The 27,555-nt window shown below is 37.5% G+C and overlaps 1 protein-coding gene across 9 annotated transcripts in view; it reads left to right on the top strand.

Moving 5' to 3' along the window:
* Nucleotides 1-27,555, top strand: part of LMBRD1 (LMBR1 domain containing 1) — an 87,241-nt gene that overhangs the window by 8,337 nt on the left and 51,349 nt on the right. For 8 of the 9 annotated variants that reach the window (XM_026089981.1, XM_026089980.1, XM_026089984.1 and 5 more), the window contains exons 3-7: nucleotides 5,167-5,227; nucleotides 13,901-13,995; nucleotides 14,749-14,816; nucleotides 17,917-18,005; nucleotides 21,345-21,418. In XM_026089981.1, coding sequence (XP_025945766.1) covers nucleotides 5,167-5,227; nucleotides 13,901-13,995; nucleotides 14,749-14,816; nucleotides 17,917-18,005; nucleotides 21,345-21,418 — 387 coding nt within the window. The remainder of the gene's footprint in view (nucleotides 1-5,166; nucleotides 5,228-13,900; nucleotides 13,996-14,748; nucleotides 14,817-17,916; nucleotides 18,006-21,344; nucleotides 21,419-27,555) is intronic. The other variant, XM_026089985.1, reaches the window with a different exon arrangement.

Below are 27,555 nucleotides of genomic sequence, written 5' to 3'. Positions count from 1 at the left end.
AGAGCACTGGAACAAGTTGCCCAGAGAGGTTGTGGAGTCTCCTTCTCTGGAGATATTCAAAACGCGCCTGGATGCAATCCTGTGCAATGTGCTCTAGGTGACCCTGCTTGAGCAGGGTGGTTGGACTAGATGATCTCCAGAGGTCCCTTCCAACCTCAGCGATTCTGTGATTCTGTGACTTCCTTCAAGGATTGTCTTTACAGTGCTTTTTATGGCAAGTGACTTGGGCAGATTTGAGGTTAGAAAGTTTTGTACAGTAGTTGGGTAGTCCTTAGGAAAGGAGAGCAGTGATCCAGGGATCTGTCAGACTTGGTTATTCATGTACAATTGAATTCACTGTAACAATACCTTTTCTGGAAGATGGGGTTACTTTGATTTACATGTGCTTATAGGGCTGTTAAGCAGAGCAGGTTTTTGGTGCTAGTACCAGTCAAAGGAAATGTCATGTTTGTTCATAAGTTTGAAAGTCTTGATGGTATTCAACAATGTTGCATCCTGAAGGGTTCCACTGTTTTTATATTGACAGTATGTTTAGCTTGTGCAATGGACTTTAAATGCTTACAGTTGCAGGTGATCTGCTTGATCTGAAAGCTTGAGTTGATAACAAGCATTCATGAACAGAAAATCCCACTCTGGTTTGAAGACTTGAGATTGCTTCAGGTTCCTGAAGCATTCATGGTGTCTGACCTACAAACATCATATTTAAAACAGTTGACCCTGCTTTGCAGCAGGAGGACAAATTTGAAATAAGGAAGCTTTCATAGATATGTCCTCCTTAATTGTTGAGCCTGCAGAAGGCAGGGGGGAGATGCAAAAACTTTTCTGAAATGTATGGGTTTTGCTGTGAGGTTAAAAGCCAGTGATACTTTCAGTCTAGGTTAGATTGAACACCCCACAGAAAAAGGATGTGTGCTGGATCAGTGTTCACTCTTCAAGCAGAAGGAAGCTGTCAGAATCCACTAGTCTCCTTAAATAGATGCTACTCACTGAATCATAAATGTGAGATTAGTTTTGCAGACAATTCTAAGGTATTACAATTCTATTAAGTATATACTACAATATGTACTAGATATAGTAGAATTGTACTATCTGTACATATACTGTTCTACAATTTACTAACCTTCTTGGAAGCTTATTGTATGACTGCTCAAACAAGACTGCAGGAAATACTGCATCTTATTCTAGAAAGAAGCCCAGAAACACTTAGACTGGGACTATGCTGGGACTATTCCATACCTGTCAATAAAATACTTTCAGGTATTCTAAAGCTAATATGATGCATGTTCAGTAAACTGGAACAGCTTAAACTGGTAAAACTTGAAAGTAATGGTTTCAGTGACCAGAGTTATTCAAAGTTGTTATTAGAATGAAGTGCAGCAGGACAGTGTAGTGCCCAAATTCTGCTGATCTTGGAGATTTTGGGGGTCATATTTTCATGTCTTAAACTCCAGTTGAAGACAATAAAATTTCACCACCTTACTTTTGTAAGATATGCAGGAAAACACTTCAATGCACAAGTTTAATGTGCTTATACCCTTGGAAGTTAAAACACTTGGGACTTTATCAGCTCTCTGGGCTGTAATGAGTGAAGAGGAAAATGGACTCAGTTTAGCATTCATTTGAAGAGCTTCTAGATCCAGTCCATGTTTTACAAGTACAGTTCTACTTAATGTACTTGCTCAGATAAACTGATATGTTGTTGGAATTCCAAAGTTCTACTCTTGTTTCCTGTTGTAAATTTTATTAATGCTTTTCTGGTGTTAGTTACAGAAGCAGGACTTATTTGGCAATTAAGCCCTATTATGTTTCAATTATCAGCTACCTCTTTCTCCAAGTGACTGTGCTGCTTTAACCTTAAACTTTGGGTCTTACTGTTGCTTTTCTTATTCTCTTCTGGTGTGAATTTCAAATGTCACCATTGCTTGTAGGAAAGACTCCCAAGACTTAAGAAGATAACTTCTGTCCTTTCTGCTAAAATATCTTTCATCCTTTAAGTCCTGAAGCTCATCCTTTCTTTTTGGTGTTCAGGGACCAAAATGCATCTAACTTTCCTCAAAAATACCAATTGGGTTATGCCACCTAACTTGAGACAGTAAACTTTAAAAGCTTCATATAAAAGTGACTTACTAGGAACCTTATTGTAGAATGTGAAGGAAGATGGTACTAATAACTTCAGGTGGTAGTTAGCATTTTTTATTATCTCAGAAGTGTTTGGTATATCATCAAGCTCATTCCATGGGAGATTAGGTAGTCCTCTCCTGAGAGAACTGGTCTAAAAGTTCTTATATGAAATCATTCTGTGCAGTCTTAAAGAGCTTGCTCACTTGCATATTTTATGTGATGTATTAGTGCATGCCTCTCTACAGCAGTTGATGGGGCTTGAACTTGCCTGTTGGCCAAAAAAAGCTGACACATTGAAATAGAATGAAGCTTTGGATCCTTTTTTCCCCCCCGCTAATTCTGTTGTGTTGGCATGTGTCTGAAATCACTTGGTTTCTAAAACTTCACTTCTGGACAATTATCTTGACTGCAAGTAGCCTGGATCCCTCAGACTTGAACAATTCTGTAGTATCTGTTTGATCTGCACAGGCAGTCTTGAACCTCTGGATGCAGTCCCTGGACTTGGCTGCCAATGATCATGCTAGAACTGTCAAGCTTCCTTATATCAATAATCCCTTCTGAGGAGGAGATGGTGGGGGGGGAAGTGTGGGGGTAAGAACCTCAGCTGCCTTGCTGGGTTCAATTACCAATGCAGCTAGAATTGTATTTCACTTGTTCTGCTGTACAGTGTTACAATTCAGCAGAGGTAGGATAGTGTAGCTTTAGTCTGGATTGGGGTTCTTGCTGACGAGGTAAAACAGGGCTATTCCTGTAATTTAAGCTTTAGGTGGTGGCTGAGGTTTCCTATCCTTAATGGTGAAAACAATTCCCCGGAACTGCTGTGTAACTTGGTTCTGGAAAAGAATGACTTGGTCAAATAATAGGTATCAGTGCAGTTAAGTTTGAAGAACTCTAGGATCGAAGTCCTAAATGCCTTTATGGGTCTCTTGCGTTCTGTGCTGTGGCGGAAATTTACTTACTTGGCATGTGACTCTGGATAGGAGCTGCAGGAAAGCAGTCTGTCCTTTGATATTCTGTAAAGAGCTTCAGTGCTTGGACCCAGGAACTTGGTTGGAGTGCAATTAGTGTCTAAGTTTTAGTGTCCAGAAGTAATCCAATAATTTTTGTACTTGTGTGATTCAAGTCTTGGTCAAACTAAATTGGAAGTCTAATACTTCTCCTGAAGAGATGATGATGGCTTAGGTTAGCTGGCTAAATAATACAAAGGTTGCAAGCTACAACAGAGCATAATACAAAGCTATCTGCCATTCTTGTATCTTATTGCTGTTGCATCTCTACCAATTTTAGTCTTGGTTAATCTGTGATGGATAAACTGCTTGCAGTTAGTTACCTTAGGCACAAACATCAAAATACTTTGAGAACTGGTACAACATGCTTGGTAGCTGCTAAAGCTACTCCCTGTTCTGGTCTGTAATATCTTATCTGTAAAATCTTTTCTGTATAAAACTGTCCTATGCTTATTCCTGTATGCTCCATTCACACTTATTTGTACCATTGCTAACAGTTCACCAGTAACTTTTTAGAAGTAGCCTTTTTATATCTATATTTGTTTTCTGAGTGATCCTTTGTAACATTGTTAAATATGCTAGTGATGGTAACTGAAATACCATACTGTTAGGTTCTCACTCATATTGAACAGGAATTAAACACTAGAAATGGGGATTATATATGATCAATATCTAGACTTGCATGTTTGAAAAACAGCTGTTTGTGTAGATGGCTATTTATAAAGTGTCAATTTTTTCAATGTAAAGTCCTAGCAAAGCAAATTCTATTTGTAAAACTTGATTCTGGCCCTTTGCATTGAGTCACAACTAGCAAAACACTGATCTAAATATCTGACTTCTGGCACAAGTTCACAAACTCTAGCTTGTGACCCTGTTTCTACAACTGAGCTTCAGTTAAGCAGATACCAATGTCAGGTGGTGTTTTGGAGCTGCAATCTTAGCAATTCCTGGTATCAGCCTTCCTGATATAAAACTACTTGTGTTTGAGGGGTATTGACTTAAAATGAGTGGGTCACTTCATTGGGTACTTCCATTAATGCTTTTACATGCATATTCTAAAGAGTTGCAAAGCAGGCCTCCTAACTACTTTATTTTATATCTTAAGAGCTGTTTCCCAACCAAAACTATTTTGTGGCTGAAGACACTAATGCTTGAAGCAACTGTCTCACTTAGATTGCAATATCTAGAGAGAGAAGGTGGGCTGCTCCCTTATGATCAGCTCAGACTGGGAGAGGCTTTCAGCATAACGTAGACAAGCCTCTAAAATGGTCTGAGCTGCACCACATCCAACTACAGGGCTGGGCAATTCATGCAGCTTAGTTGTCTATAGGCAGTCTCTTTGCTAATGAACCACTCTGCTTCAAGGTTTGTGTGTAGGTATTCTTTTTCTTTAAAGAAAACCCATCCTAAGGACAGTGATGTCCCTGAAAGAACTTGACATGGAAGCTTAGTGTTGGTAGTGATCCAAGAGCCCAGAAAGAAGGTCTAGAACTGAGTAACCACACCTCCACTTTTCATTTTAGGAAGATACTTTGAAAAACAGCTTACACAGCTTCAGACTCTGTAGGTGTGTTGTCTGATATATTAAAAAATAAAGTTTAATAGAAATGAATGTGTAGATTGCCACTTAATGTCTAAGTACAAAATGAAGGTAAATGTACTGAGTTGTCAGCTGCTAAAAACATGTTCACTAACAACTTTATTTCATTTTTTTATTTGAAAACTATGCATGGTAAGTAATGAAAATTCTGTGTGTTTTAAAGGACTCTTAATCTGTAGAAAAATGGAGCTTTAATGTGGCTAATGGCAAAAATGAGTATAGGCAGTTGGGAGACTGAAGTGTTTCTTTGAAATGTAGTGCATTCATCAATCATATTTGTTATGTGAATTAGCTCTTCAAGCTCCATGGTTTAAAATGAACAAACTTAGTGCCCACCACTTTTTTAAGCAATTCATATGAGCAATTTTTCCAGTTCTTTAAGGATGCTGTTAAAGTGTTCTTTTGTTTGTGTTAAATGCTTCTATCCTTTATTGCTAGGACTGGGCTGATGCTAATGTTTCAAGACAAATTGAAGACACGGTACTTTATGGATATTACAGTAAGTATTTAACTTCTAATTTTTCAATTAATAGGAACTATAATATTTTAAGTGAATGCATTAAGTCATGAAGCTTTTGGGTATCATACTGGATTATTCCTTTTCTTGGCTAAACATTAGTTTTATGCTTGGACCCCTTCAATGAAGTTTTTACGTTCCAGAGCCCTGTTTAAAAAAGTCTAATATATTAAAGACCAATACAGAAAAAGGCTAATGTTTTTTGTCATACATGTTTACAGCTGATTATATCCCATATATGTGTATTTATAGATCCCTTAGGGAAAACTTGGTTTTGATATTTTTGTAGCACTTAATATGCAGTGTCACAGCTTTCTGCTTTGGAGGCAGTGTGAAGCTTGCCTACCATGTGTAAAGTTGGTGCAACTATTACTGTATCACTTGTGTTGTGAAAGCATCCAGCTTCAGCAACTACTATATTCAAACCAAGAGCTACTGTAAATGAGCATAATGGACCTGATCCCCAAGATAAGGTAAGTCAAATCTAATAAGATTCACCAGACTTTCTGTGTAGTTCTAGACTTTTAAAGTTGTCCTTTAAACATGATCCATTATTAATGAAGATATTTTAGAGGTAGCTATGGAAAATAGTTTATTTAGCATTGACTGTCTCAGTCAATGCTACAAATTTGAAACAAAAGTGTTACCTAAACTAAAAATTTCCTAGAAGTTGAAGTTTTTCTCCTTAAAGATTGTTAGCTCTTTTGAATATCTTTCAGATCAGGAAATACTTAATTTCAAGTAGTGGGTTTTTGTGCGGAGTTGCAAAGTACTTTTTGCCTGAGACTAATATTCAGGCAACTAAACTAAGAATGTTTGGTTTCCTGCTGAGTGAAGTCTAAAGCCAGAAGCAGTAAGAACACCTTCTGAAGATGTAAGAATGTCTTCAAAAAATGTGAACTTTAAGTATTAGCTTATCTTCCACAAAAACTTTTCAGTACAGAATAGCTAAATAACTTTGTAATTTTACTTTTTACTTGTTAAGTTGTTAATGGCTTGTTTAAGGAACCATGAAACCCTGGGGCTGTTATGTGAACAGCCTTCAGACTCTTCTGTGAACACTTTATATAGATCTGTGAAACCGATAGGGTAAGTTTCTCTAAAATACAGTTTAGACTGACCATTGATCCTGGCCTAGAAGGTTGGGAATAGTTGTTGGACTACAAATATCTTTTCTCAGATTAAAACAAGTATGTAATTGATTCCAACTCAAGCTTCAAGATTTGGGTGATATGTTGAAAGGTTCTGTTATGCAAGCTAGCTTGTATGTTAGCTGAAGTTTAACTTCATTTTCACTACTTACATGAAAAAAACTACTTCTGCCTTCCATTTAAGGTACCATTAAGACTCAAACCTAATTTAGGGCATCTTTTGGATTTTAGTTTTAGTAAATGAATCATGTGACTGTCAGTTCTCATATGGTTTTGGAGGAAAAAACAAAACAATTTGAGATATAGGAAGTTCTTTGGTCATTGTACTTTGTTTTAAGAGTTTTGGGGAATAGTTTAATAGTTAAACTAATGCGGGGTAAGATCTACAGAACCTGCTTAGTAGGTGGTTACTTCTGGTTCAAATATGGGATTACTCAATTACAGAAGGTTTGGTTTCTCATTTGGTTCTATCCAAAATATCAGGGATGAAGTTATTTAAAGCAGAATGCCTTTTGGTAAATCCTGAACTACTTAAACTTCAAGCTTAAACCTAAAGAACTTCAAGTGTTTTTTTAGGTCTATTTGGACAGGTCTACTTGCAGTTTTATAGGACTAATATTTCACAGTATATCCTCCAGATGGTGGTAGAGATTTAGAGATGCTTTTCAAAAATTCTTTCTTTTGTGATCTTAGTTTGAGGAATTGATGCATCTTTTGTAACTAGATCTTTTGTTTTTTTTGAGGTGAACAGTAACAGATGCAGACTTGAAAAATAAGTTACCTTTCTTAGTTAAACATAACTGAACACTTCTCCTGCTTCATTAGGTCTAGGTCCCTGCTTCTGTTGCAGTGTAGGGAAACAAACTGAGAGGGAGTAGGTTCAACAAATCGCTCCTAGTCTTTTGTAGCACTGTTCCATTTTTTTCTACTCATATCCTCTTATAACAGTATCCTGTCTTGGCATTTGTTAAAATATATCTTTAGAGGAGATGACCCACACTGAAATCTCCTTTTGTACCCAGTCCTAGTATCAAGAATGTGAATACCATACTTTCCCATCTTTCCAGAAAATGCACCAACTGTATATTATCTTATTTGGCTCTTGTAGCTGTATTGTACTTGCAACTTACTGTATGGTCAGTTAATGTTTAGGTCATTGCCCTTGAATTGAAGTCACTAATCATAAAAAAACTTGGAGACTATAGATTAACCTGATGCTTTAGAATATTAAGGATTACTGTAATACCTATATCACAATTTGCTGGAAATGCTGTCTTTAAACTTAGCAATTTAGCAGAAATGTCTTCTAGGCCCCACAGTATTCTATTAGTATCATGTACCCAGTTGATAGATTACTTGGCTAGACTGATATAAAAGAATGGATATGTACTGGTAGAATGACAAATGAGGCAATTTTCAGAATGAAGCTTCTGCTCTGAAGTGGAACTTCGGTACTCTAGAAAGCTTTACTTAAGAAACCAGTCTACTGATAATTTTAAAATCATAGTGGTTTAATGTGTGATTGATTCTCATAAAACCAACTTCAGTGAAATGTGTCTGCCAGTATTTTGGTGATTGAAGAAATGACCAGTGATTGGTAGATGCTCTAAAATGGCCTGCCAGCCTGTGTTTGGAAGAAAAACAGAGGATTACAGTTGGAAATTCAGTAGCTGTTTTCTCCACTGTACAAAGAAACAGACTGAAACAATTCACAGTAATCTAGAGCTTTGCTCTGTAGCTGTTCTTTCTGCAATAAGTAAATCCTGCTTATTGGCCTCAACTTGCTCTTGAGTCCTTTACTAAAGTTGTGTGAGTTGTGAAAGGATGCCATCTATAGATAAAGATCCCAGTCTTCCTTTGAGGTCTTGACTCAGATCTCCTATGTCTTGACCTGTGTGAGTTAAGCATCTAACTGTAGTGTGCCAAGTACAGTCTGCTAAATTCTATTGGGGTCTCTTTAAGTATACTTTAAACTATATGCTAAACTTAATATTTTCTATTTTAGATAATCAATAGGCAGTATTTAATAGTCTCAAATGGTGAGGGTGTGGTGGTTCCTAGGTTAAGTCTTGTCTTCTAAGTTCTTGGATGAGAATTTAACCAAATTGATGCTTGATATAACTTGGGTGACTTTTGAATGTAGTTCTGCCTGCTTATTGCAGGTGTCTGAGTCATGGAAAGGACTTGGGCTTCTAGGAATTAAGAGCAAATCAGATGTAATTAAACACTTACAGTCTGGTCCTAGGGGAAGATATGCTAAATACTGTTAAAGACTTGCATAGCCATACTTGACAAATATTGCAGAATGACTTCTACAGACACTCTCCCCTAATAAATGTAGTTTTAAGAAGCAGTGTGCCAGAATATAATTTGAAAGTCTGCATTATTTTATTGATGGTTACTATGCTGAAATATTTTAGTTGTCCTGCATTAAACAAGTGCTGTGTGATTAAAAATCTGAAATTTGTTAGTGTTTTGTATTCCTTACCTTGTTTTCCCACTGAAAGTTATCTGTCCTTGCAGTAAGTCTTGATCCAAAATTATAACAAATGTTCTGTTGGGTGTGAGAATAACTTATTTGGGAAGAAACATTTGTCTCTGGTTTTATGAAATAGCTTGTGACTTATACCATTAACTTGATTAAAACAATGCTTTGCTATGTAGTTTTCTCTGATGGGTATTTCTGGTTAACTAAAGATATGTCCTGCTTTAAAACAAAGATCTCACTCCTACTGCTGCTGAGAATTTGTATGCAATGCAATGCACCAGTGTATGCTGCCACCCAGAAGAATAGAAGGTTTGTGTGAAGGGCAGCTGATCATATAACATACTTGAGCCTCCCAAAGCCTGGAAGGGATTTGGGGGGCCATACTGGTATCTTAGCCTTCATGAAATCTCTCCAGTCTTCCAAGATATTTTGGTTCCTTCTACTTGCTGGATCTTGCTATTCCTTGTGTCCTTAGGTCTTATTTTATACCTGGGGGTGGGGGGAAAGGTGGTCGGACTTAGTGATGTGCAGCCATGCAACTACTCTAGTGTTCTCTGGAGTTTAATTGAAACTTGATGACTTGGCATCTAACATGGAGTTACTGAAGTTTATATTAGTTTCAGAGGAATACAGTAAAACAGTCTTTCTAACACATTTTTATCTGAAATTTAATAGACAACAGAGCTGTCCTCACATACTTCTGAAAAAGTCAAAACAATGATGAGACCATTGCTTTAAGACTTCGTGGTAGTCTTCGAGTAGCCTTCCTCGTAGTTAGGGTGTCTTTGTACTTGTATTGAATAAGGCGCAGGGCAAAACAGCAAAAATGACTTATTTTGGTGACTGAGATTGGAGTTGCTCTCTGAGGAAACTCCTTTAAAATAAACCTACTTAGGAATTCTTGCTGAAGTTTGCTTAGACTTACTGTGGTGGGGGTTGCTGCGCTGCCTAGACAGTGGAGTCAATTTCCAGTGATAGTGCTGCCAGGTTCTGATGCTACCCAGAAATGTCTTGAAACAGAAATTGGACTCCTGAACAAAAGCAAGGAGTGATCACTGATTTGTAACTGTTACAAAGTGCATGGAAATGAGATAATGAGAACTGAGATGAAGTTAAGTCATGCCAGAAGGTTAGACTGGGGGAGTGGGGGGGGGGGGGGGAAGGAAATGCCTTTTTTAGTTGACTGGCTGTTTGCTGCTGCTAGACTTTTGATTAATTTTGAAGGGTAGCTTTCCAGGGAATAAACAGTCTTTTTAAGTAGGGAGAACAACTGGTGATTAAATGCCTGCCCATAGGTGATTAACTTATGAGCTGATGGAAGGTGCTGCTCTTCTTTCTTGGAAAAAAATTCTGAAAAATGAAATGCTCAGATAAGTTTTCTGTTTTTTGATAGGGGAATTTTAAAAGACTTGGCAAAGTTTCTATATGGCAGAGCAGGAAGAATAATATTACTATTCTTTAACTATATAAACTGCAAGTTCCATTTTCGGTTCTAACTAGAACTTCTCATAGGAAGTTTTAACACTGTCTTGCTTAGAATGATTTTTTTTTTTTTTTGCTTGGGAAAAGCACATGAAAAACTGCCTTTTGAAAATTTTCCAGTATATGGTCCTGTAAAGTTACTATGGTAACAGTGTTTAACTGAGCAAGCAGCAGAGCTGTTTCAGCAGTAAGCCTAAGTTGGAATTTATGCTACTACATGCAAATAAATAAAATTACATTCAAATTGTAGTACTAAATTTCCTTAAAATGCAAAAGGCAATCTAGCTTTATCCCAGAAAACACATTTAAGGTAAACTTGAGGACTGAGTGCTGATAGAGAATCCATGATGGATGGAAAATTCTGGAATGAGTCTCATGCAGCATCTGTCTTGTCACATGTGTGCAGATCTTCTCAGAATTGATACCAGTATACTATTAGTTCTCAAGTTTTAAAGTATGAACAGCTGGTACACCACCTTGATGCAGAGGGTTTGTCAGTGTTGGCTGAGAACTTCAGTTCTTCTAGTGAAGCTTAAATTTGAAGAAGTTAGGACTGTTGAATGGCCCTAGATCATGGCTGGGGGCAGAAGACTGGCTGTAGCAGACTGTCAGTTTGGAGGTGAACACCTGCCAGGCTTGTGAGCTGCCCAAAGGTATTAGTGTGTACCTGGGGATTTCCCTGCTCTCCATGGAAGAACTCCAAGGACAACCATTATAGTTCTACAGAACTGTTAACTTCCACAACTGAGTTAGCAGAAACAGAGCACAGAGCTACACTTATGCTACTTAAGTTAGTTCTGGAAGCATCTTTGTAATACATCACTTAAAACAGTCTGAGGCAGCATGTAGCTTTAATATGCAAGTGTGCTACTGGTGACAGAAGGATTTCCACTTCTAGCAATGTGCTTTTTTTCCCCTGCTTGAGCTAATGTTGGCATTTGGCGGATGCTTGAACTGTGCTAACCCAAACTTTTAAGTTAGTAGAAATTCACTTTTTAAGTGAATCAATTGCTGAGGTTGGAAGGGGACCTCTAGAGATCATCAATCCCCTGGTTCATAGCTGGGTTAGCTAGACCAGGTTGCTCAGGAATGTGTCCCATTGGGCTTTGAATATTTCCAAGAGCTGGAGACTCTCTGGGCAACCTGTTCCAGTGTCTGACCACCCTCAGTAGAAGTTTCTTCTGTTTAAACAAATTTCTGTATTTCAGCTTGTGCCTATTGCCTTTTGTCCTTTCCCTGGGTACCTTATTTCCCCCCTGCCTTGCTGCCCATCAGGTACTTATATTCATTGATCTCCCTGAATCTCTTCTCCAGGCTAAACAGTCTCAGCTCTGTGTCTCTTTGACAATGTTCTTAGCCCTAAATCATCTTCATGACTCTGCCAGACTTGCTCCAGTATGTCTGCTCTTTCATGCTGGGGATCCCAGGACTGGACACAGCACTCCAGGTGTAACCTCACCAGTGCTGAGTAAAGAATAATAATCACTTTCCCCAGTCAACTGGTGATGCTGCTCTTAATGCAGCCCAGGCCAGTGTTGGCAGCTTTTGCCACAAGGGCATGTTGCTGGATTTGTGGATACAATTTCTGCCAGTGTTGCAAGTTAAGCTGACCCAAAACAAGATTCAGTAAACAGTGGAGCTGATGTAAGGGAGAGTGATGTGGCAGGTAAATGGAGGTAAAAGGGAGGTGGAACTCCTCATTTTCTTGGATCAGACAAACTTGCATACTAATGCTTGCTGTAGAAGGCATTTCAGCATCTGTCAATCTGCTGTGGTCAGGTAAATATTCAGGATCCTAGTTTTTATCAGGGTGGAACAGTGATCATGTACAAAGATGTGATTCTGATTCTCGAATGTTTATGCTCAAAGTAAATAGTTATCACATTTAATTAAGCTATGCTTATGCAGTCTTGAACTCATAGCTAAAACCATTTCAGCTTAAACTTTGGAAGCATGCTTTATAGTTCTAGTGCACCCTAGCACTGCTTGTCCATGCTTTAAGAGCTGAGTGCTTTTGTTGCATGTGTATCCTGGGGTGGGGGAGCTTTATAATCTAAAAATTCCTGTGGTACATATTACAGGTTGAAAGTTCCAGTGTTAGGGATTTAGTTTAACTGAAAACCAAGCCAAGCGCTGTAAAGAAAACCTCAATCTAATATCTTAATGAGGAACAAAAGTGAAAACTTTACACAAATAAAACAAATGACTAAATGAGATCAGGTGATAAACATCTTCAATATCCAGATATACTTACTACTTTTCATGAATGCTGTATGTTGCTTATCAGTATTGTAATGGTGTAACTCAAAGTAGATGACATTAAAAACAAGCTAGCAACCAGAAATGGATGAATTTTGAGTAGGAAAAGGGAATAGAAAAGGATGTATCCTCTAATGTTCCAGTTAGTGGTTTAGGTAGTCCTAAAGGTAGCCCCTGCAGAAAACAGCTAGGTTTGTGTGGCTTCTCTATATATCCTATCCTGTTGCCACTGTTGGGAGGCATGTGCTGGGCTTGATGAATCTTTGGTCCAACTGCACTTCTTGGAGAGTGGTTTTCTTCAGACTTATATGGAGACTTGCAGGAACAGAAGGAGCTGGTATTTGTAAAAGCTTGAAAAAATATATTCTTCCACAAGTGTAATAGCCAATATCATCTTTTAGTCCAAGCTGTACACCTTTGGAAGAGAAACTGTAAAATGCATTAATTTGATATCTGTAATAAGACCAACCCATTGCATGCATTTTTTTACTGCACTCCTATAGTTAGCCAATTCTACATCTTAAGATCTGTCTTATAGTTTTAGTCACTCCTTAAATATACTTGTTTTAAGTTAGCAGTATTATCTAAAACTAACACTTTTACCTTTATCTTGCTAAATTGAAGATAGATATCTCTGGTTAAATGTGGCTTGACTATTCTGAAAAAAGATCAGAGGCTACCTCTTTCTCCCTCTTCAAGAGGGAGAAGAGTCAAATGATACCTTCTAAGACTTGAGTTACTTGTCTTTCCTTCAGAGTTTATTGTAGCTACTCAAGCAATTTCTGGAAAATGCTATTACTACCAAGTAAGCTTTCAGTGAGCTGAAGCATTCTGGTTTGATATTTAATGGAAGCTTGTACAAAAGGAAATGGGTAATATTTAGCCTCAAATTACTAGGGAGTTGGCTTGGCTTAAGAGGGCTCAGTAGAATCTTTAAAAGGTTTTATCCTTCATCATGCCTTGCTTTACTCTATTTTCCAGAGGCTTCAAGTCTACTGCTTTGGATTTCCCAAAAGCTGGACTAAGCACTTCTGTTCTCCTGCTGATGTGACTTATTGCTAAATTGGATGGATTTCTTAATTTGATAAACTCCTGGCTGCAATAATGGGTGCATTGGCAAGAACTTGGAGAATGGATTGAATTAACTGTTTTGAGTACTTAAAGGGTGCCACTGACAATGAAAAACAAAGATGTTCTTAACTCCAATAATATGAAACTTAGGAAATCGGGAACTTTTAGCTTTATCCTTTCACTTAATTAAATTCTCTCTTCTAGCTTTGTACTCCATCATATTGTTCTGCGTCTTTCTGTGGATTCCCTTTGTCTATTTCTATTATGAGGAGAAGGAAGAAGATGGCAGCACATGCTTAGTAAGTTTGCTATGGCAAATGTATCAAAGTAGTGAAAAGATAACTGAATACAGGCAAAAATGAAAGTAAGAATGATTGCCTGACTTTAATACTACAGTGGTTGTAATATTTCTAAACCTATTACTACAGTTCCTTCTAAATATTGGCTCAGAGGCAGCTTTTGATAACTGTTCAGTCTAACATAGTCTATGTTAAGAAGCATGGTAGTCTTGCTTGAAATGAAACTTCACATATGTTAATTACTTTTCTCCGTATTCCTAAGAATTCACTGGTAGATCTCCTACAGATCCCTTTGAGCTTAGTTTCATACACAAGCTAATTTACATGAGTTTTAATTCTTGAACACCTGAACAGATTTTGGAATAGAGGGTAAGAAGGCTATGCTGAACCTGAGTTGGAAACTATATTTCTAAGTACCTTTTTGCTTTGAGGTTGTTTTTTTAAAGTAGGCAGCAGTAACCTACCTAAAGCTAGCATTTACTTTTTAATGTGCTGAAGGTTTTTTCAACTTGCATGGCATTCCAGTGCACTACAGGGAAAACTGCAGGTGTGTACTAGGAAGGTACTATTTTAAATGAAAATCTAAAAAAGGACCCTTTTTAATCATTGATCATGATCACTTCCAACTCTGTTTAGTGTAATCTTAACATAAGAGACTGACTATAGCCATAATAACCAAAATATGAAACAGTAGCAATAAGCCTATGTTTGTCTTAGCTTTCAGTTAATATTATCTTTCTGTTTAATATACAGCAGGTTAAAACTGCACTCAGATACACTCTGGGATTCCTCACGATTTGTGTGGTTCTTCTCTTAATTGGGTAAGTAATGTATTGAATGTTAAGGGGGATATAGCAAATGGAACTTTGTTCTGTGCAAGAGTAGAAGTAGGTGGATTATGGTGTAATCGTACTCATATATTGAATCTCTTGTTTGGTCTCTAATCAGATTTAAATATCCTGAATATTAGATACCTGAAAATCAAAAGTTTAATTAGGAGCTAAAATGATTTGCTTTCTTTATTGTGGAGGTACTTGTGCTTTGAAATTCTCCAGTTTTGTGCGGTGTGAACATCATTCAAGGACATGGCTACAATATTTATTTACAACTGTCTTTGCATCTTAATGTGCAACAGGGATAGAGTAAAATTTTATTCCCTGTTTTCTGCTTCTGCAGTGTAATGCCTTCATGGACATCCCAAATCAACATTTTGGAATATGAGTGGATGTTACTTGTGCTTGGTACTTTCCCAAATGGAAGTGCTCTGAAAAGGACCTGTTAATATAGTGTGGTGTTGTACTTAAAAGTGCCTTGTATGATCAAGGTTTTGCTAGTGTTCATTTGAAACAGGTGTTACTCAAGTGGGGAAATAAAACTTTTTTGCAACTAGTACTGTTCTGAAACTCCACACAATATTACAAATTCTATTTAAGAACAACATTAAACATGGCATGCATGCTAATATTTAATGCTTCTAAATTATGCTCAATCATAAGCTTTCATTCAGAGTTTTGACTACAGCAATAAAGTTGATAAATACCTATAAAATGGATGCTAAAATGATCCATTTTGAAGCAGTGGAATGTAAAGCAGAAGCTGTGGAGTAAAATTAAACCAGTTTTGATAAACACTTCAAGGTAGACTTAAGTTTAGTGCCTTTCCAATTGAAAAAAACTTAATGTCTTTGCTGTGTTACAGGAGACTTACAGAGTTTGAGTTAGCTTAAACATGACCAGAAAATTCAATAGTATTTCTAGATGAAAGCTGTTTTTTTGATCATTGACTTGCATCATAGGTGTGCATGTGTATACCATATAAAATATCAAGTCTGGAACCTGTTTTTCTAATTATTTCTAGTAGGTGTGTTCAAGGTGTGGCCAATTGAATCCTTGGTAGCTGTAAGCATGTTTGTTCCTCTCTTCCAGTAAGATGGACCACTTGGTTCTTGTTCTTCTAATTATTCTCTGCTCTTATTCCTGCTCTTTAAAGTATTCAGAACTTGTTAATTACTGCTACTTCCATGACACCCTTTTGATGCTGTACCATATGACAGTGAGACTGACTTGCAAACCAGATAGCTGTAGTGCTTGGGCTGGGAATAAGTTTGTGGCTGAACAATACTGGCTGCTATTTTGAATCCACTTGGGAAGAAGTAATTTAAATGACACGGCTGCTGCACTGAGCTGGAACTTCTTCTCATAGTGAAATCCCTGTCTTTATGCTCTGCATTCCTGTCTGAGGCCCTTCTTGGTGCATGGAACTCGCACATCTGAGTCTGCTCTTTCCTGTTCATCTCCTTTAGTCACCATATAGCTGGATGCTAACTGAAGAGCATGTATAATGCCTACTGTGGCTTCTGCAGTGCTTATTGTCCTTGGAGATGTTGGTTATAGGTAGTTTCAACAAAAAATAACTCTGTAGCTCTTGTAATAAAAGCTAATTATAGATATCCTAAGGTGCTGTTCCATTTCACTTGTTCACTATATGTGGTAAATACATACTGATTCTAAAGTAAAATGACCTGAACTTATTTAGCTTGTCAGTGTCTCCTGTTTTTTACCCTTGTAAAAAATGTAAACCCTCACTTGTTTTACTTGCTCTTGTAGGTAGACAGTTTTGCCTGACTTCTAGTGACTGGTTTGATCTTGCCTGAATGCTATTCTACAGAAAGAACAGAGAGGGACAGTTACAAGAATTAATCGTGGTTAAAACCAGCAAACGTATCAATTTCAGTCAAGGCTAGCCTTAATTTACCTCTTGCATTGTCAAGAAGCTAAAAACAAACACTGAAGTTGGTGTTGAAGAACAGGACCTCTTAATTTTGCTTGCAGGGCAACAGTCTTGTTTTTGACATGTTAAAATTAGAACAAAAGTGCATGCATTTTGCAGTCTTGCACTAACCTCTGAAATGCATGCTTATGTTCGCTACTTGAAGTTTAATGCATGCTCCTGCAAGATGCGTGTTTGTTACTTATTTACTGGGGTGTGAAGCAGGAGTTGGAATGTTCTGCATACCCTTTCTAATGAAAATCCAGAAGTCTTGTGATTATTCTCTATGGCTTTTAGTTTGGGTTCTTGCATTCTAAAATTTCCCTTTGTGCTCTTCCACATCTTGCTTCCTTGGAGGTTGTAGGCATTCTTTTGTTATGTCCTGAAACTATGGTTTCAGTTTGGTATGGAGGTGTCTGTTTTCTGACTGTTCCAACATAAGCTCTTCTGTCTGAGGTTCTGATGAGGTAAAGGATCTTATATTGGACATCAGATGGGGAGACTAACAATAGGAAGTCTTCAGCTAGGAGGCTGTTGTACCTGACACTTCTCAAAGCATGCACTTTTAAATACCGGCTCACTGGAAGGTCACATACTTAGTGAAGACTTCCTTCTCTGCAGTCAGTTCTCTCAGGCCAACTACCAAACAATGAACTGAATGCAGAAGACTCTTGTAACTAAAATTGTAATTATGAACATAATGTTTCTTTAAACTTCAATTGAATGCTTGGTGTGGATATCTTGAATTATTTTATTCTAGCTTTCCAGGAGTATGAATTTGAGACCTGATTTGTCTTAAGTGCCTGTTAGTTGTGGTGCTTTTTGATTCTCTGCCCATGAATTAACCAGGTTAGTAAATCAAAATAATACCTTATTTAGTGATGCTTGAATGCAGGCAGGATCCTTACCTCTTAGGACTGGTAAACAGAAAACCATTTATTCATTGAACACAGACCTGACTGTGCACAGATACAGCATATGAGGGGAATGTAGATTAAAGGAAACACTGCTGTTAGAATTTTTTTAAACTTGACCTCATATGATTTTTTTCTTCAGGAATAAATGGGTTCCCATTTCTTTAATATGGAAGTACAGTGTATGACATTTGACTAATTGAGGTAAGTGAGATGAGATCTTGCTTTTTTGTTACAGTGCTTTTGTCCCTTTGGATATTCCCAACAAGAAGAATTCCACAGAGTGGGAGAAAGTGAAGTTGCTGTTTGAAGAATTTGGAAGTAGTCGTAAGTTTGAGATTTGTCCCGAGCTTTGCATAGGTCACTACTGATTTACTTGGGTGTGCTTATTGATTACAAACAAGAAGAATAACTTTCTGATAACTAGTTAACTCTTTTCTAATTTGATTCTTAACTGCTTGCTTACACTTATTGTTTGGAATAAGATTGTTTTCCTTCTGTTCAGACCAGAAATTCTTTAAAGTTCAGAAGGGAGACATTGGCTGTGTCTACCTTCAGTACAGTCCTAATTTGACAGTAAGGGTGACAAAGCTGTGCCCTTGATATATAAATATGAAGGGACTTGGGGGGGGGAGGCGGGGGGCAGGTTCATACTTTCTTCCATGGAGCCTTCATTTACCACAGCTTTCCAATGTTACTTGGGTACCCTAAAACTAATGAAGTTCAATACAGTGAATGTCTTGTGATATGAAAAATAATTAGACAAGCACTTGCTTGAAAATTAAATGAGATGCTCCTGTTCATAAGAATGAGAACACCCCATAAGTAGCTCTTTCTGTTTAAATGTGGAAATCCTGTGGGCCCCAAGACTTTCCCTTCATTCTCCTAGTATTAACCTTTTCATTCTAAAACTTCTGTAGCTGGTTACATCTGCTAATAAATCCTTAGCAGCAATCTTCTCAATGTAGTACAGACCTGTTTTTATTTAGATTTAAGATACCTGAATGGCTTCAAAGTCTGTTGGGAGATGAAGTAGGACTCCTTTTCCTTTGCCTTCCTGCAGTTAATTGTAGAGAAATATTTAGGTCTTAATCATCTTGGATTTTCTGTTTTCTGCCCATTTGGTAGTGGGGACTATAAAAGGAATACAGCTTGTCCACAGCCTAATAGTATGCATTTAATAGTTATTTTTCAGCCAGTTTCTCAACTTTGATCTAACATAGTCCAAACTTTCTTTAAACTGATTTTAAATGTTGGTTTCAAATATTTCTACAGGTGAATTCTTACCCAAGAGTTTGTGTTGTGCATTGATATGTTTGGAGTAGGGGGTCTATAACTTAAAGTTTTGGTCTTTTTTCTTCCCCCTGAACTTTAGAAAACTTTCATGTGTACTAAAGGCAAAATACAGGTATGGTTTAAATGTTAAACATAGCTGTAGTATTTGAAGCTTATGAACATACAGCTGTTAGTTATCTTAGTATTCCTTCCACATACTGAGCAACCCTCTTAGCTTTGGGAAAACTATGGCAGAGACCTGACTTTCCCAACCTCAGAAGAAAAATGAAGATAAAGAAAAGGATACTGAACCTTACTGTTATCATGAACACTTAACAGTGGTGACTCTGGAGTGTGTCTCTGACAGAACAGCAGTGTCTTGCCTGATATCACTAATTTGCATGCCTATGCAGTAATGGAGTGGGCAGCTAATTTTTTTGCTCACTAACTATTCTCTTATTTTTGCCAATATTTTTTGTATAAAAGTTAGCATCCTTTGTAACTTTAGTTTAAAATCAAGTTTAACTCCTTCTGTGGTGGCACTGTATACATCTTTAGTTTGGCAGGGTGAAAAAATTGTCCACTTTGCTTTCTTTTGTTACTGTCTAATACTAGAAATAGGTTGGATCTAGTCTACTTATTCACTTCTCAAAACAGGTGTCCTGATTTTGAGGCACTTATTCTTTATCTTAATACTGTGAATGCTTGATGTCATGATCAGGAAAAAAATGAATGCTTGCTAATAATTCTGGTGGTGTGAGTAGGGAAAGAAAGCCACTGGGCTTTTTTTAATAAAAACTTAACTAGGGGGAGGGGAGGATGTGGGGGAGAATATTAAACAGTGGCTCCATTTAGTTACTGTAAATGGATACAAACATGAAACTGATTTCTTAAAGTTAATTTCTATAGTAACTAGTGCTAGCATGCTACTGTTAAACCAATAAGTTCAAGGAGACTTGCTGAGCTGTGTCCTGCAAGGTAGGGTTAGACAGGGCTGTTGAGCAAAACTGCAGAAGGTCTCAAGGAGTTTGCCTTCAGGGATGAGTTTAACAGGCTTCTCCTATGCTCTTACCACAACCTTGCTAATACCTTAGAAATGATAACTCTCCAGTCTCTTGACCTAGTCTGACGCTTTTTCTAGTTTCTGCTTGGATATGTGGTCTGATTCAAGCTGAAGCCTATAATCTATGGCCTCTTTGGTTGTCTGAGGTCCATGCTTGCCTGAGCCACTTTGTTACAAAACAGCAGCAGATAAATGAAAAAGATGTACCTTCCACAATGCGTGCTTGAATTGTGTGGGGGAATCCTGTGGAGGTCAGAAACAAGTCCTGAAGAGACATTAGACAGTAATGGAGCTAGGTTTGTGATCACTTGTCTGAATGCAGCATCTGGCAACTTCTAATGTAGAAACTACTGTTTTCTTTGTTGGAGGAGTATCTGCTACTGGCTTGCAGAAAGCAATGCCAGATGGATTTTTCATCTGAGCTGGTGCAGTTGCTCTGACACAGGGGTCCTTAACTCTAATGATATATGCTAGCTTTATAGGCTTCCTCCTGCCCCTCTAACACTTGTATTTTCTCTCCAAGCTTCTGTGGGCTTCTTAGTCCCAGTAAAGTAATCTTTGATTAAAGGCTTTTCTGTGGTATCAATGAAAGTGTGATTAGGTAGTCAGTGTGGTGTGGATGTTGGTTTTCTTGCTGGGGATTTTGTCACTTGGAATCATTCCATCTTTCTGTAGCAATTTTAATGTTTATAGTAAGCTCCTCTACAGTCTTGTGTTCTTGTCACACTATTACAGTGAAACTTCTATCTGGGAGAGCAAGTCTGTTCACTTACATATAGGCAGTGGCAGTGACTAGCTGCCATGGGAAATCCAGTCTTGCTTCGCTTCTCCCTGCCACTAGTGACTGCTGGAACTGGTTCAAGAATGAATCAGTTCAGGGAGCTAAACTAGCAGATTGCCCTTTCTTCTGTAGGGTGAGTTAATAGTTTTTTGTCAGTTCTTATTCCCTGTATTTCCCTCACTTGGAAGATGAGGAAGAATTCTGCTGGTGGTAAGGAGGGATTGGAGATTGGACTGCCATTACTGATGGTAGATGACCTTAGAGTTGCTTAGTAATGATGTGAAATGTGTCTTGATACTCAGACTACTTGGAGGAAATTCCTGATATACTATGCCTTTTTTGAGAAAGGCTATGTAGCCTCTGTACATACTATGAAGTACAAGCTTTATTTGAATTGTCTTACCAAATGATAGGTAATTACAGCTCTAGATTTTTTCCTTAAGCCTAATGAATTCAAGGGTTAAATATCTCTAGGAAAGTAATATAGGAAGGAATGTTCTTATCTATACTGTGGGAGTTTTCAACAGGCCTTGCTTTTATTTTGCAGATGGCTTGACTGCTCTTTCATTTTCCATTAGTTCCTTGACTGTGATTGGAATGTTGGCAGCCATCACTTACACAGTAAGTTGCTATGCATGTATCTCAGATCTTTATTTGTGATGCTTGTGGTTATCAGACTACACATGTATAGAAGACTATCAACATACTAAGTAGCTTCATCTTATAAACCCAAAGTCTTAACTTTCATGTTTTATAATACTACTAAGCTCAGAATGAGAGGAATAGCTTTTTAACTGCAAGTTGAAGAACCACTGCTTCAGTACTTAAGCACAGTTTAGATTTTAGCTTCAATGTATTCCTGCAAGGAAAGGCAACACTGCTCGTCATAGCTTGTTAGACATTCACTGTCTTTCCTGTCTCTAGGCCTGTCTTTCTCAATCCAGCAATGGAGAACTAAGTATTGCTTTTTTGTGTTGAACTAGGGTGTAACTTGAACTTAATTTGGTCAGACTATGATACTGAATATAACTATACTACAACTTCTGCACTGAGGTTTTATCCTTACAGAGCTTTTCAATCAAAACAATCTGGCAGAATAACTTGATATGCAGTAAAGTAGGCAAAATGTTCTTAACCATAAGAATTGTTCTGTTTTTGTGGGGGGGAAATCTGTTCTTGTTTCAATGAATGAAACAGCAATGTCTTAACAGATGTTATTGCTTCACAGTTTTGTAATTCTAGAATTTGACTTAAGGTGACTGTTTTTGCATGTCAAGATTCAGTTTGAGGTATGAAGAATCTGCAAGATCTTCAGCAATGTGTGTCTTCAAAAATTAGTGTGGTAAAATTAAAGCAAAATGAGTTTGAAACAGTTTAAAAACTTGCTTTTTTAAAGCCCAAGGGATATTGTCAGTCTTAGGCATGCAACTAAACTACTGTGGTGATTACTGTAGCTCAAAGTCTTCAGAAGTATGATGTACATTCTGTAACTGATCATGAATCATATGGGTAAGACTATTCTTAGTTCAACTGCTTGATTCTTGTTTTAGTATGCAGGGGAAAGCAACTTTTAACTTTATTGGCTGTCACTCTTTTATTGCTTGTAACTCATCTTCATATGATGGCTTATTCTATGTATTTCTTATACAGAACTGGGACTTGAGATAGTTTGACATCTGATATTTTTGTAGTTATTGCTTTTCCATCTGTTCCTTTTTGGTCACTATCTACTTGTTTATAATGCTACATGTATTAAGTTGTCACTATCAGGGTTAAACCTTGTAACACAAGGTGAAGTTTTAAAGCCTATCAGTTAACTGCACAAAGTTTTAGTGCTTTTGAGAAGCCAGTGTTCTTGATAGGTGTTAGTCTTTACATGTCCTTGCTAAAGTAGTTTCTTTTCCATTGCAGTCTGGCTCTAATATAGTAGAGCTGTTCCCACATAGTTTTGCTAGTGAATTGTAAGTGGCTCTGTAACAGTACTTCATACAATAAAAGATGTCTTAAACCATTGGTAGTCAAGGAGATGTTTTGGAGAAGGTTGTTGGGCAAAGAAAATGGACAAAACTATTCTAGAACAAGGGGAGGAAGAGGGAAGACTGTTCAGTCATAGCTGGGTAAGAGGGTAACAAGTGTCTGCTAAATACTACCTTTTGACTATAAGAAATAAGTCTAAATTTGGTAACAAATGTAACTAACAATTTTATCTCTTTATAATAGTGACTTTCCGCTGGCATAAGTGACAGCAGGATTGTGGGAGTTGATTCAGTACAGATTCTTAAGTGTAGGTGTCTGAGAACATTGACAATTCAGTTACAGTCAGAGATCAGGCTCCAAAGAATAGGAGAGCAATTCAGCTGACCAGCTAGTATGTATCTAAGGTGAGCAGAATTGCTCTCAGCTCTGACCAAGGGCTTAATCTTGAACTGAATCATATTATAAATCTTACTACTTTTGGCTTTGTGATTGACATAGCCTGAATGATCTAGTGGCCCATCTTGTTGATATTGAGATGATATCCTGGCCAAAAAAAATCCATACCTTCACTTGGCTGTATCAGCTTTTAAATTTGTCTCTTAATCATGGAAAAAATGTCTTGTTCAACTATATTTTTGCAGAGCAGATGTTTTGCCCTCATGAGACTAGAATTAAGAATGAACTCATTAGCTGGGAGAATCAGTGTGTTTTCTACAGTTTACTAGCAGTTATAAGAGACATACTGGGTAGTAGTATGCAAGTTTTAAACATCTAAAATGCAAGGCTGTGTATGTGTCAGTCAGTGACAAACATGTATTGTATCATCAAAATTTTCTGGTAGTAAGTATAGCACTGAAACATTACTTTCTGTAACTAGAATATGGACCAAAATAAAAATGAAGTGGGATGTGTAACATCAGTCTGTATTCCACACTGTGTAGAAACAATCTTTCCTGTTTTTTTTCCCCTAAGAGGATTCAGTGGTGATGCAGGTATGTATATGTGAGAAGATAGGTCTGTCAAATGAGACTGAAATACCTTCCCCCCCCCCCCTTGTTCTGACACTGGTTAAACTCTTCCTTGCCAACATCAAGTATAAGCAAACATGAAATGAGCCAGAACATGGACCTTTCTTCACTCAAATACATCGCAAAGTATATTTTGAAAGCTTTGTGTCACAAACATGCAAATGTAATCTAYCATTTAATGCTCAGTGTTATCTCTGACCAGAAGCTACTGAAACAAATTTACTGGAAAGCATCTATTTTCAGTGTTGATCTTTAGCTGCTGCTAACTGAGTTTAATTACAGTTCTGGGATAACTTAATTTAGTTTTATCAGTAAAATCCTGGGCAGGCCAAATGCTCGGGATTTTCTTTTTTCTTTTAGAAACCATATATCCAAAGTAATAAAACTCTTCTGATTTCCCATGGAATGACACATTGCCCCTCTTCCCACTGAGCTAGTGGGGACTGCTTGAAGTGCTCTTGCAGCAGAGGAGACTAAGGAGTAAACTTAATGTTTAGCCTGAGAACATCCAAACCTGTTGGAGCATTGAAGCTGGAAGATGTAAGCAGCTTGTTGTCTAGAAAAGTGGACTCTGTTGTGATAGTACCTAGGAGAGAGATGCCTGGTTTCTGATGTCCATTTGATTGTAAGTTGAAGTTAATCACATGCTTGATGCCTGTGTTCTGGATGGAATTTGGCATCTCTGAGCATCTGTATTGTGGGAGAGTAAATTTAAGCATTGTCAAAGTCCAGTTTCATAAACTGAAGTTGGTGATCTTGAATGTTGCTATTAGCATTTTGTGCCTGTTTCACTAGGTAGCACTTCAACATGTCATACTTGATAGTTAATTTAAAAAGAACTAGGCAGACGGTGGCATTGAAAACAGGTTTGCTAATATCCTATAGTGGAATACAAAAATCTTAAAAGGGGAAGACCTGTTCATCAGTACTGTTCTGTATTACTTCTCAATTGCATGTCTCCGTATGGTATGTTTACAATGAGACTTAAGGCTTGCTCACAGGCCTATGCTTCCATTAGCAGCTAGTCTCTTATGCAAGTTCTTTTGTGCCTCAGTGACATTTCCAGGCTGCTCTATAAGGCCAAGCAGGGTAACATCTTAGAAATGGGAAAGCAGATGGTACTACCAAAATACAGACAATCAATGTCTCTGAATTATTCAGATTTTAATTGAGTTAAATGCTTTTAACTGAGTGTGCATTTATTGTTACCTTGCTATACTTCCACATTTTTCTCTAAAACTGAAGCTGGAACAAATTTGGGCAGTATGCTTGTTTAATCAATACCTTATAGTAGATTTCATAGTGTAGTCTTTGGTTACTGTATTCCTTAATCAGTTCTGCATTCTAAGCATCATGCTGGCTGTCACTGTACTCCTGTAAAAATGAAACAAAACACATTTCAAACCACATTTGGAAATGTTTTTGAATTTATTGCTAAAGTGTTATTTCCTTATGACCCCACTGAATTTCATTTGTTTTTGAACACAGGCTGTTTCTAGGCACTACTCTGCTCAATTGCAATATGCTTCTCTGTTCTCAAAACTAATTGAGCTTGGAAATACATGACTGTTTAACACTCAGTTTGAGTGTGCTGTATGACATCTTTGTGGGTTCTTGGGTGTAAAGAATACCTCTTTACTCAGTGCTGTTAGTCTTCCTGTTTTTTAGGTCTTGTACAGATGCTGGGTGGTAAATGAGGTAAAACATCAAGCACAAGAAATAAAATAGTGTTCTCTGAATGTCTTAATTACTAAGTTTTCTAGGCTAACTTCTTACTCTGAGTACTATGGGACTGAGCTCCCCATGCGAAATGCATTTATTTCATTATTTTTCATTTCATTATTTACTTTAACTGCTGAATTTTACACTTCTGTGTTCTGTTTGGCAGTTGTGATTAAGACAGGGTGGGAGAAATAGAGGATCTGTTTCATATGAGTATTAGAAATGAGCTTATACAGGAGATCACTTTTGTCCACCTTTGCTTTTTTTTGACTGGCAAGTTATCAATCTTATGCCAAAACAGCAAGCAGTTTTGATATGTGGGTAGATCAAGGTACAAATGTGTTGTGGACAGTGAAATGCACTTATAGAAAGCATATGTCCTTAAACTTTAAAGTGAGAGAACAGACTTTTCTCATGCTTTGGCATTTTTACTTTTTGCCCACTGTCAGTGATGGTGAGACTTTCATATGCAAGCTATTTCTACCTGTAACAGCATGAGCAGTGCTATTGTGTTTGATTAATCTCTCTTCAGACAATAAGAACTATGATCTCAGCAACATGTATGCCATATATCTGAGATACAGCTTCTAGCTTTGCCTGTGCTTTTTCCAGGGATACAATTAAATGCAAAGGTTACTTCATTAGTAGTTGACAGTTCCTAGACTGTCAAATTTTCCTAGACCTCAAGGAGAGATATTGGGATACTTAACTATAGTGTAACCTCTGACCCTGTGCCAGTTTGGATTACTCATCTCTCTCTCCAGTTGAGAGGAGAAACAGTTTGAAACAATTGTTCTGTTTCATTCTATTGGTAACTCCCTGGTTCATCTCTTTGCCTAGTTTGTCTTGGCTTTGGGGATTTTTTGCTATGCTATGTCCTGCATAAGAAATGCTTCTAGATGAAACAAAGCATCAGTGCTCAGGCAACTCTGCATTCCTTAACCCAGTGATAAATTCAGCTGTTCTTTAATCAAATACTGTAATGTTTGCCTGTGACCTTAGACATCTGACAAGTAACTGATCAGGTTCCTGGTTATTTCAGACAACCTTCTGCAGGCTTAGAGTTGTTTGTCCTGATTTCTAAAGGTGGTAGGCCTTTGCACTCTAATTACCAAACAGTGGTTTGATTGGTAGTAGGTGTTTGAAGCATAAGAAAGGAATATCCCTTTTGTAAAGCTGAAAATAAGAATAAAAACACCTAGTTCAAGTTTCTCCACAAATGCTTAGCAGATGGGAAGAAAAGGCCAGAGGGGATARGTACATAATGTGTGTTCAGAAGCAGGGGAACTCAGATACCACAGGTACTTTCAGATTTTTGGATCATCCTAGTTCTGCAAATCTTCAGTCTGTTCCATTGCCAATACATCTGTCAGATGCACTGTTACAGGAAAACAATGCTGTTCTAAAAGCTAAGAACAGGCATATTTGTTTTTTCTACTCATTCATCTTTACTCTAAAGAAAATCTTGTATTCTAAATGGACATTTAATGAAAGTTATAATGCAATAGTTAGTGCTGTTAGCAAATATTTTCATAAAGAATCTGCATTACAATGAATTCTTATGCTAAGATTGGCTTTACATTGAAGGCCTACCTTCCCTTTAGCACAGATTACTGAAAGTGAACAGCAGTGCTGTGCCTTTTGGCTGCACTGGCTGCAGATGATTTATATTAGAATTGGAGATTAAATCAAAGAGGCTACTATGAAACAGACTAATCCAGTAGATTCTCTTCAGGTTGCTTGGAATGCGATTTATCCATTCTACAATGAGTCAAACTTATGTTAACAATGCTAGTTTGTGTTGGGCGTGGCCTTGTGTGAAGAATCAGATTATGGCTATTCTAAAATTGCAGTTCTGCAGCATGGTAATGTATAATACTGTGAGAATGTGTAGAAAAAAGGCATTGGTACCAGGCAGCCTTGAATTTGAGTAGATGCTGAGTGCAAAAGCTCACTTCTGCATGCATGATGCTCTGAGACTTGTTCTCTGAAAGCATATACTTCTGTTTCTACAGGAGCGTGTGGTGGGGT

The sequence above is a fragment of the Apteryx rowi genome, unplaced genomic scaffold, assembly GCF_003343035.1.
Source record: "Apteryx rowi isolate R43461 unplaced genomic scaffold, aptRow1 scaffold_84, whole genome shotgun sequence".
Taxonomy (NCBI): Eukaryota; Metazoa; Chordata; class Aves; order Apterygiformes; family Apterygidae; genus Apteryx; species Apteryx rowi.
Note: the sequence above shows the minus strand (reverse complement) of the source record. Positions and strands in the feature narration are given on the sequence as shown.